At 45.8% G+C, this 11,741-nt stretch overlaps 1 protein-coding gene across 1 annotated transcript; it reads left to right on the forward strand.

Annotated features, from left to right (window-relative positions):
- Positions 1 to 551: 551 nt before the first annotated feature.
- On the forward strand, positions 552 to 10,660 carry CYSLTR2 (cysteinyl leukotriene receptor 2). The gene is made up of 2 exons (XM_075046234.1): positions 552 to 760; positions 8,704 to 10,660. The coding sequence occupies exon 2, from the start codon at positions 8,730 to 8,732 to the stop codon at positions 9,660 to 9,662; it is 933 nt and encodes a 310-aa protein (XP_074902335.1). The 5' UTR covers positions 552 to 760; positions 8,704 to 8,729; the 3' UTR covers positions 9,663 to 10,660.
- The last annotated feature ends 1,081 nt before the right edge of the window (positions 10,661 to 11,741 follow it).

The following is an 11,741-nucleotide window of genomic DNA, read 5'->3' on the forward strand; positions in this document are numbered from 1 at the left end:
ATAGTGTGTATAGATACCTATTTCACAACTGCAGGGGGCTCAGAGCACCCACCGGTGCAGTTAACTCCACCGAGAAGTGGTAAAGCGTTAAGGGGGAGTAAGGCATTCCCTGCAGCCACTTGCTGATGGCCTAACAGAGCTATGTATTCTGTTCCCATCAAAATCGAAGGAAAATTAGTCCGTCAGCTCTGTCAACTCAGCCTCAGACTATGAACTGAATGAGATTACACACCAGTTCATAGCAGGCTGCTTACAATTTTGTTTTTCCTGTGATTTCTGCGTGAAAAGCCTAGGAAATAAGCCCAGCCCAGTCCACTCCATAATTCCAAGAACTACATCTCTAATGATCCATGTGAAGTTTATACAGGGATCTCCTCTAATATTCTGAGCAACCCTGATTATTGAAAGCGTATATATAGAAGTGTGGGCTCAAATACAGAAATCCAGAAAGCTTCCCAACATGTCACGTAGCTGCAGAGCCTCTTTCATTGGGTGAAAATTATGAAAGATTGCCATGTGATTGCTAGCACCACTCCTTGAGCTGAGAACATTTCTCTTTTAAGAAGATGTAAGATCTCTTAATCAGGATTTACTTCCCTTTCCTGCTGCTCATTGCTTTTCCGTGGCTTCTGCATAAATAGCACTTGGGTTTTGCATCAAGTTTTTGTGTTTTTCCTGTCCACTAACAAAGCTGAAAGTTGTGAGCAACAGCAAGCAGAAGAAGTAAATACTGAACACACCAGAAGGCACACGAGCTGAGGTAAGACAAGATTTGTCTGCTTTTTCTGAAGTAGATAAACACAGTTGCAAGGATTAAAATACAACCACTTATAGTTCTTATTACCCTCAGTAAGATTTTTATTTGCCAGAAGCTGTGATCATTGACTAAACTTGTCTATGACAAAGCTGGTCTTGAGAAATTTTTTTGGCAGAAAAAAGTCTGGATTTATGTAACTAGGAACGTTTGCCAGATGGAATATAACAATCAAGTTGTGGATCTGATTAAGTGAGTCTCGTTTTTTAACTAGATGAAAAATATATATCTGGTTTATGGCAAAGTTTTAAAATAAAAGTTGCTAAATGTCAGACTCTCGATATTTTTTTTTCTTCATTATTGTGCATGTAGAAAGGTTAATAAAATGCCATGTTTTGATGAATTTAGTGTTAATTCTAAATATCACATTCTGTTACATTTACTCTTGGTAATGCTGCTCCTGAAACACAAAGCGAAGGCTAGAAGGAAAGCCAATGGGAACTTTAAAAAACCATGAGAACTTCTGTTTTTTCTCAGAAGTGCAGCAAGTGATCTCCTATACAGCAGCGATATCATAACTGCCTTCCTATTTGGGTAATGAACATGAGACTGTGGTGTCTGGGGTCCTCTTCAGACAAAGGGTTATTGTGCTAGATGCAGAGAGTATCTCTTTTTCCTGGCATACAAGAGGATCTATGTATTTATCACTTAACATGGCAAAGAACTACATTTTGAATGAACAGCCTGATTTCCCTATTTAACTTTGCATATGCAGAACACCTTATTAAAAATAGGTTCTTTGGTAGTTCCTCATGTTATAGCGAACGCAGCGTTTCAGAGCAGGAGATCTGAGATCAGCAGTTTGGAAACAGAGACTTTCGTGTCTCCACCTTTGGAGACAGTGGAGGTTTCATATTTACACCTTTAGCAGCAGCACCCCTCCACCACACCTCTTCAGAAGGAGCGTCCTTCCATCCCGGCATGGCGTAGGAATCGATCCCCTTGTCTGCTGAGATGCTGGATGACTTGATCGACTGCCCTCCACTAGAACTGGGGGCAGTCCGGGGCTCCTGACTCCTGCCACTTTCCCAGTAATAGCTTTTTGACATCCAGGGTGGAATCTCTGTACTAGTATCACTACAGGCATTGGTCTCACTTCACCAGCAGGAATTAGGGGTAACACGGTGAAGTCGACCGTGGTTGTCACACTGCTGGGAACTGGGAGCAAATGGTGACTGTAAGAGATGTGCTGGCAGCTCGGACCGACGTCCGTCTAGCCCAGTGTTCAGTCTCTCATGGTGGCAACAGGAGAGGCTCGTTAGAGACAACGTGAGAGCCTGATCACCTTCCAGAGTGCTTTCCCCTTGCATTTCCCCAGCTTCCTGACTGCTCTCCATGGGCAGTCCACTGCTGGGCACCCCAAGTCCCAGTACTATGGGGATGCGTGGAGATTTTATACAAGGTGATGCCCTACTTTGTTCTTCATAGCCTTCTTGATGATGCCCCTCATTTTGCTGACATTTTTGGTTGATTCTGCTGCTGCAGCCAGTGCAGAAATGACTTCAGTAAATGGCCAATGATGCCAAAGCGAAATGTCCTTTCCTGAATGTAACAGCCAGTTTCAAGATCACATCATGCAGGCGTGGCTTAGATTATTTTTCCCCGAATGCAACACCTTACATTAAAATACACTGAAGCTTATCTGCCACCCTTTTGGCATGGCATCTGCCAACCCGGATAACTGTCTTCTCCAGGTTATTGGTAAAGATATTGAATAAATCTGGTCTGAGTACCAAACCCTAGAGGGTTGCTGATTCATTAAGCCCCACACTTTGCTTCTTACCCTTCAGCCAGCGTTCAGCCCACAAAAGGACATGCCTTCCAGCTCTCTAGCAACTTAGTTCCTTAAGAAATGCTTGGAGCAGAGCTTTGCCAAAGGCTTTGACAAATGCAACTGTATAAATACATACATGTCCATATATGCATGTAAAGTGACCACTGGAGCCCCTTCATCCATCATCCTCACAGCCCTTCAGCGGGTGAGTGGGGCAGGATCTCCCTTTTCAGAAGACGTGCTGACTCTTTCTCGACAGACTGGCGTTTCAATCACCTCAGTGCCTTCGTTCTTCATTACAACCCACCCCCCCCCAAAACGTACCAGAGGTGGAAATCGGTCTCAGCGGTGGGTAGCTCCCAGCACTGAGACGACCGATTCGCGGCCCTTGAGCTGCCCTCTCAAGCCCTTCTTGTAGACGAGAGCTGCACTGGTGGCACGCCAGTCCCCTGGCATGGAGCCTGATTGTAATGGTGGGTTACGTGCCTTGGCTGGCAGTCTCACCGTTGAGCTCCTTTGGGATACTCGTAGGAATGCCATCTGGTCCTCATTACTTATTGGCCTCTCACTTACCTGGCCGGTTTAATATTTCCTGCGCACTTCATTGAGCGGAGCTGGCTCCTCTGACCTGTTTGCTGCATCAGGCGTGAAAATACCCCAACAACTTTGGTGGAGACGAGTGAATTCACTGAGTTTCTCTGCTATGATCTTGCTGTCCCTAGGAGATCTTTTGCCACCAAGCAACCCTGACAGTTCCCTAGCAGTCTTTCATCTTTCAGTGGGTTTACAAGGCTTACTGTCAGCCTGAGCATCCTTTACCAGGTGCTCTTCACTTTTTTTTTAAATGCTCTTATTTTCCTCTCCATATTTGATCTGCCATGATACAGGCTTTCCCATTCTCCCCATTCAGACAAGCCTTTTGCTTTCTAAATGGTGATCTTTTTCTTATAATAGTCTTGCTAACTATTCTACTGATAGACATCAGGCTCAGTATTTATTAAAATGTCTATTTCTTTTGGAATGTAGGCTTCTAACACAGGTTTTGTTGAATTTTCTGTTTGTTTTTCTAAACAGCCCCCAAAATGATGTAGGCTTCTTCCTTCTGGGACTGCTTCTCTGTCCCACAACACTGCCGAACCTTGCCCTACTGTGATTGCCACTACAGGGCTCCCTCCACCGAAACCTGCTTGAACTAGGACCTGTGCAGGGCTAAAGACCAAATGTAGAATAGCATTGTGTGTTGTGGATTGGTTTGCAGGACTAATTATTCTAGGAATCAGGCATTTGTTGCATATGGACACTATATCTCGTTCTGCTGCATCATCACATATTTATAAAGGCACCCAAAATCTCCTGCTATTGCTACCTGCTTTCAGCTTCCTGCTCTCACTTAACATTTTCTGATGACTGTCATTATCACGATGAGGAGTTTGGTAGCGCATTGTTAGTACTATATTTTTATTATTAGAGAATGGGATGTCTGCCTACAAGAACTCTGTAGTGTTTCTCTTCAGCCGTAATATTTTTATGCTATTGCAAGTTATATAGTCCTTCATGTACAGTGCCACTCCTCCACCTGTGCATCCTACACTACCATGACCATAAAGCTGGTAGCATGGCAACACAGGCAAGTCCTGCAGGTCTCCGAGCCTCCCCTTGCACCAGGGTTGCTGTCTCGTGCCAAGCCTGCCAGCTCCTCTGTCTCATTTTTGGCTTTGAGCATTGGCGCAGAATTACACGTGAGGTTTGCTTTTGATCAGTCACTCAAGATAGCACGTGACAGCCAACTGGATTTGTGGGAGGTTGGATTTGCCTTCCCTCGTTATTGCAGTTGGGCTTTATTTCCCTCCTGTCCTTGTCAGAGGTGTGCTGGATGCGAGTTCACTGCCCTCCCACGTCTCATCACTCCAGCCCACTTGCTCTCCCATGCCCGGCAGCTCCCCTGTTGCTTCTAATTAAACACTCCTCTGCAAACCTTTCAGTCTGCGGGGCCAGCAGCCTGGATCCACTCTGGGTACGGTGCAGTCTCTCATTCCTGCCTTGCTTGCCTTTATCCCCAAAGATCCCTCTGTTCCTTACGTACCTAAATTTCTCCTCTCTGCTGCCTCGTCCATGCAATGAAACACTGGGTCTGACCTGAGCTTCTCTCTTACCTTGTAGCTGAGCCCTGAAGATCCCACCTTCACCCCTGGTGCGCCCCCCCCCCCCCCCCCCCAGTTTACATACTGGGCATGACATCCCATGGTATGCAACACCCCTTTGGCCAGTTTGGGTCACTGCCCTGGCTGTGTCCCCTCCCAACTCCTTGTGCCCCTCCAGCCTTCTCGCTGGCTGGGCATGAGAAGCTGAAAAATCCTTGAATTAGGCTAAACACTACTTAGCAACAACTGAAAACGTCAGTATTATCAACATTCTTCTCATACTGAACCCAAAACACAGCACTGTACCAGCTACTAAGACGACAATTAACTCTATCCCAGCTGAAACCAGGACAGCACTTTACAGGGTAGCCCCTACTCTGCTGCTAGACTGCATCCCGAGCTTAAAATACAATGGTTTGGGGGCACTTTTATTAGTTTAGTATCTCCTCCAATTAAACAAATCTCCTCTTACTTTTGCTCTATCGGTTCCCCACCTGGCTTGCACAGCCATCTGTGTGTTAAGGGTGTTAGCTTCACCTTAGACAAGGAATGTGTTTCTGTTATCCCCTTACCTTAAATCACACTCAAGCCAGGCTAGGATAAAAGGTAAATTATTTCTTCATAATGAATATATATAATTTATAATATATATGTAATTTATAATGAAAGGTAAATATTTTTTCATAAAATCCATACTAATCAAGCTGTAAATAAGACTTCACAGACGTGAAGAAAAGACAAAACCCCACCCAAACCCTACATCTAATCTACTTACACAGCAGTTATTTCAGAAAAGCCTTCCTTTTTCTTTCTCAGCTGACGTGCTCTCTCTCTCCTGCCAGGGTGACTGTCAGAGCCTTGGGACACGTGTCAGCTGCTTCTACTTGATAGCTTCTATCAGGGAAACTCATATATAGAAAAAAAATCTCCTGCTAGAGGGTTTTCATCAGAGAAGCCTTGCAGTACCACTTAAGAGAGATTCCCGTTCCAGATTGTCCCTTTCTCTCTCTTACCACCAATCTCCCTGCTTTTGGGGGACCCTATAGGTCCAGTCTCTCACCCAAAACCCAAACCTGACCCAGGAGACTGTCTGGACACTCTTGCTGAAAACAAAATTTATTGCCTGTCCTTAGATATGTCATTCTTTCTGTTTATCTAGGAGCCATCTCCGAGCCTTAAGCTGGCTAGTAAACAGCTCTTGCCTTCAAGGAGGGGTAAAATTCTCCCCTTCTCCTCTGTGGTTGCTTGAGGTAGTCTTGTGTGAAATATATCTTTCACTGCACCTTCCTTTCTACATTGATCTGTGTGTTAAAACACAACTAATAGGAGCATCTACATATCACAGTTGCACGGGTCGTTCCTGGTCCTCACCGTGGTGGTTAACAGCTTTCAGCTGACTGGTCTCCAGCCTCTTTCTCTCAGACATCCCATAACAGCTTGAAAGTTTTGTTTAGATCGGTTGGAGAGGAGTCTGAGTACTGGCTTTCTTGCCAGGTCCAAGGATGCTGAGTTTTCTCAATTGCATATGCACGTCTAGTTTCCTAAAGGTCTTTAGTTGGAAAGACAAATGAGGAGCACGAAACAGCTTTAATGGTCGTTGTTAGCTAGATAAATTCTTACGAAGAGCCTGAGCAAAGTGCCTCAGCCTCTGTGCTTGTAGTGCTCTCCCTAGGGTGCAGGGACCCAAGGGCTTTTCATCAACTGAATTTTTATTGCCCTAATCCCATCCCTCAGCAGTGTCTGGCCACAAGCCATCACTCGTTGTGCTCAGCAGGGCTTTGAATTTTTCCACGCTCCAAGTTCTTCGTCCTCATTTGACTCAGCTAACTCGTAGGTTTCGCACACCACAGCAATGCTTCAACAGGTGACAGATCTCTTAACTGATACTTTCTTGTGTTATGGGGTTTCTAAAGGCAAGGATGCTTGGACCATAGGAAAAAACAGTCAAAAGAGCTCTTCCCTTTGCAGTACCTCGGGCTGCAAAATGGGGAGATAAGATTCAATCAGGAGAAAAGCTGGTCCTTGATCCCATGCAGAAAACACGTATGTCAGATAATCACTTTGTACAGAAAACCAAAACCATTCAAAACTCCTCCGATTGCAAAAGGTTTGTTCTTAGGAAGCGTACCTTGTCTCTCCCCTCCATGAGGAAAGAGGATCTCAAATGAGGAGGAGATTTCCTTCAGGAGCACATCTTTACTGAGTCTGGGGCTTTGCTAAGCCCCAACATCCAGTTTGCCCACTTCCAGTCTTCAGCGCTCCTCAGCTCAATAGATACTATCATCTTTATTTTGGGGAGGGATAATTTCAGGCACTGCAGGAATGTGTATGAGGTTGGTGGGAGCGCATGTCCCCTCTCCCCAAGCCACCACGCTCCCATCTCGTGGCAGGGGGTAAATCCTGCTCCTTGGAGCCCAGCCCTGGGGTGGCACTTCCCACGCTCCTTGTCGCAGCGGGATCGGATAAAAGGTGACAGCTGGGGCACATCTGGTTGCTATATTAAGGGATCCAGATGGACTCTGAGACACTGCCCTGAAGAAGCAGCCCACAGGCTGCTCTGAACACAGCTCAGGCTCCCACACCATGACTTGAGTTTGCAAATTAGCTCCTGTTTACAGCACACTGGGAATACTGCGCTGGGTAACTGGGAGTCCAGAGCACCCAAATCTAGAGCCCGCTTTTCCCCTAGGGAGACTCCGCCTCTGCAAATAAATTAATTTCAAATTGTGAAGCCAGTGAGGTCCACAATAAGAGATACAATGGAGTCATCTACTATCAACCCGTTATCACTCTCACTGGGGCAAATTAAAAGCTTCTCTCTCATGCATCTAGAAATGCCATGTAGTTTTGGGCTTTAGGCTAAAATTTTCCATGTTCCATCTCTAGAGTACGTTGGCAGATGCAGAGAAGGAATTGTTCCCACTATTAAACAAGAAACAATACTGAAACCTTCCTTTCAAAATACTACAAAGCTGCAGTTCAGCTGAGAGAAGAAATCCGGAGTTCAGCAAGGAAAGAGACTCTAATGAGAAAAAAAAATTATTATTTGGAATGTATTAGTGATACATGGTTTTGATTTGCTTGAATTAGAGCCTCACAGGAGGAAAAATACCACTCTGTGAACACAGCCCATTTCCTCACAGGCCATTTTCATTAGGGCTGCGAACGTGGGCTGCCCTGGAGCTGCAGAGTGTGTAGATGACTGTCTGGTGCAGAGCAGTTGAGCACAAAAGAGGTTGAGAAAGCAGTAAATGAAGCAAATGCCCCACAAAAAGAGACACAGAAAGCCATCAGCAACTTACAAGAAAGAAGAAATGCAGTGTAAGGAGGAGGGAGTTAAAAAAGGAACTACGTAACTAGCACACTATTTATGCAGTGTCTAAGGTCAAAACGTCCTGAATTTATACATTCTGATGTATACCAATATGCCTCTGGTATTGCTTGGGAAAATTCAGTGACATGCTGCCAACAACATACCAGAAACATTTCACTAGTTCCAAAAGGCAAATTCGGTTCTTTTGGCTTTTCATCCTAATTTGAAATGCAGACTTAGCAGTGGACTGTGATTTCTTCTCTGATCAGGTTTTGATGTTTCCATGGTAGGTAACTGGGGACTCAGAACCTCCTTGCTACAAAATGGCTGACAGCAAGTTGGCTTGTTTTGCACAGAGAAGATGAGAGAATTGCCATTAAAACGCACACATAGCACTTACCTTTAAAAGGCAGCACTTCCATAGGGGGAGACAACGACCAGCTGCTGTAATACTGAACCTGTTTAGAGACGACTTGGGGCTTTATGCCTTGAGATGTGTACTTACTGGGACACCATAAGTAATTACTCATTAATGAACCTTTACTTTCCATTGCCCTCTGCATCTTGCAATTTCTGCCCTCAGCGAAATAGCCGCGAATAGCTGAAATCCCTGCCCAGCCTGTAACCCAGCACTCACACCACTTCTTTTTTACTTTGGCAGAAAGACAGACAGCCTGGCTCTAGACCATGAATTTTTCTGAGATGGCAGTAGACAACAACTACATGAACAGCTCCTTCAACTGTACCATTGACAGCTTCAAGCAAGTCATTTATCCCACCATGTATCTCTTTATCTTCTTCCTGGGTGCTGTTGGAAATAGCCTCTCCATTTATGTTTTCTTCCAGCCTTCGCAGAGGAAAACCTCGGTCAACATTTACATGCAGAACCTGGCTGTTTCGGACCTCATGTTTGTGAGCACCTTGCCCTTTCGGGCCACATATTTTCTGTTGGGATCACGTTGGATATTCGGCGATATCGTCTGCAGGATCATGACTTACACCTTGTACGTGAACATGTACTGCAGCATTTATTTTCTCACCGTGCTCAGCGTGGTTCGTTTCATAGCCATCGTCTACCCGTTCAAGCACTGGAAAGTAACCAACATGAAGTATGCCAGGATAACGTGCGCAGCCATATGGGTCTTCGTGCTGGCAGCCTCCAGCCCTCTGTTAAGCAAGGGGATTGCTGGGTACAGCAACCCAACCAAGTGCTTGGACCTCCACCCCTCCAGCACGCACAGGCTCCTCATGATGAACAGCTTTGTCCTCGTCGTGGGCTTCATTCTGCCGTTCTGCACAATTATCGTCTGCTACGTCTTTGCAATCAAAGCGTTGCTCAAGTCCAAGACTCCACAGCGCAAGAAGGCGGTCTGTCACAAGAAGGCTCTGTCAACCATCATCATCACTCTCATCCTCTTCCTCCTCTGTTTCCTGCCGTATCACGTACTGCGAACGGTCCACCTGATGCGCGGCGGCTGCAGCCCGGCCAACCTGCCCGTGCACAAAGCGCTGGTGGTGACGCTCTGCTTCGCTGCCATGAACAGCTGCCTCGATCCCATCCTCTATTACTTCGCCGCCGAAAATTTCAAAGCCAGAATCAGGAGTTTGTACCGCAGGTAGCTGGTGCAGAATTGCAAAATGATACATATACGGTCCCGATGGGACATGTGGACCGGGTCCATCCTATTCAACGGCAGAGGCTGCGTGGTGCCAGGCGTCTCTGGAGCAAACGTGTCTTGGAGAGAGCTCGTTGGGGATGGCCAAAACCGAGGCAGGACGATCAGAGGTCAGGTGCCTGGGTGTGATCCCTCGTCCTCTTCTATTTAGGAGTCTGGAGTCCATACTATAGTCTGGTATATCCAGAGGTATACCTCTGGTGTTCACCCTCCCCAGGCCGAGGGACTGAAAGGGATTTACCTTGCTACTAGAGTCCGTTTATTTCATTTCCCAGTGACTTGAAGGGAAACCGCTCACCCGACCACCTCAGCGTGTGTCCCCGACCCTCTCCGTGCTCCGTCTCCCTGCGTGCGCGGAGGTGCGTGGTTCAGACGTTCAAACACCCACCAGACTCATAGTGCGCTGTCAGTTCCTTTCGCAAACACCGGCCGAAGGTCCGCACGTAACAGAAACGTAAAGCGTCGCTGATATTTTCTGCCGAGGCTGACTTACAAAGCGGGCAGAGAGCCAAACAGGAGCCAGCGCTGGCTCAGGCTCTTCAGAAGGCATCAACATTTCTAAATTTTCCCCTCTGAGGAGACCACCGAGGTATTTTGCTTAACATTTCACTGATTGTTAAGTGAGATAATGATTTCAAGCAAACAGCATCGGCGTGGAGCACTAGGAGTAAGATGCTGATCTTACCACGCAGGGATCCAAAGACAAACTTTTTAAATGATTTTGGTCCAAACAGGTAGCTAGGGAGTGGTTTTCTCCGCACAGGTAAACCAGTCTGACGGCAAACTGCTACCAAAGGCATCCCTAATCCCTCACCTCCTGCCCGCTGAGGAGGAAACTGGTCCCTTTTTTCACAGGATTAATTTCCAGTTGCTTTGAACTCCCTGACATCAAACACGCACCAATGCAGCAGGGAAGCGCTAAGCCAGGAGCAGGAGGGAAGACAGGTGGCAGAGGAGGAGGAGGAGGAGGAGGAGGGCGGCTGTTTTAGAAAGCAGGGGGGAGCTACACTTATGTGTGCTTTGGAAAAATCTCACCAAATGGCTGCCTGCATTTTTAAGTCTCTGAATATTTTCTGAAATATATTTCCTAAAAATCAGACCTCTCGCGAGTAGGTGAAAACAGGCTCCAAACTCAGTTTGACCACATTTCGATATTCTTTTTAATTACCTCATTTTTTCAATTAAAAAAAGACAAAAAAAATTTGTTATATTTTCCAGGAAAGCAGCCTGTCCCATATGAACACTAACAAAAATGCTGAAAGCCTTCACTCCCTGTGAAATCCACCCAAAGGAAGGTTTCTGTCAGTGAAGATACTTTCTCAATGCTCAGAACTTTCTTGGAGAAACCACTCTATAAACTGAATGTTATTGCTCCCAAACAAAAATAACTGCAGCGAGCTATTTTCAGCTCTGTTTGAAATATGCAGAATATAAATCATTGCTGGTCAGGTGGAAAAGTACTTGGCGAATCACTGGGAAAGTCACATTTTTCTTGGTTATCTAAGGATTATGTTCAATTGCAGAGTCAAACTATTCTGGTCACTTTATGCTGCCTTTGATATAAACACGGAGTTTTATCGTAAGTCTTCACTAAAGTTCATGCTCCAAATCCTTATTTCAGTAACTCAGTGGCATACCTCAGAGCTGACCTAACGATGCCACGTGAACCTCTGCAGTGCTTGGTCCCATGCTATGGAAGGAAAAGGGGATATTACCACTGGTTTGCGATGGGAATGGGATCGAGACAGTAGCCTGTGCAGAGAGTGGACAAATAATTGGAAGGAAGGGGGCAAACTCTTTTTCCGTGGCTTTTCCCTGTCAGGAGTAGACCTGAGCAGGGACAAGGGACAATCTCGGAGCCTCTGGTGAGATAATGTACACCTTCAATACTACAAGGGAATGGAAAAAATTAGCCACGGTCTAATCTCACTAACATGTTTTTGTCTGTATCTATCCAATGCACCCTATTATCAGATAATTTTGCATCCAGAGGATATATGTATCTCACTTATGAGGTCACTTT

The sequence above is a fragment of the Buteo buteo genome, chromosome 14, assembly GCF_964188355.1.
Source record: "Buteo buteo chromosome 14, bButBut1.hap1.1, whole genome shotgun sequence".
Lineage (NCBI taxonomy): Eukaryota > Metazoa > Chordata > Aves > Accipitriformes > Accipitridae > Buteo > Buteo buteo.

Coding starts and splice junctions, on each gene's coding strand:
- CYSLTR2 (XM_075046234.1), top strand. CDS start 8,730: ATGAATTTTTCTGAGATGGCAGTAGACAACAACTACATGAACAGCTCC.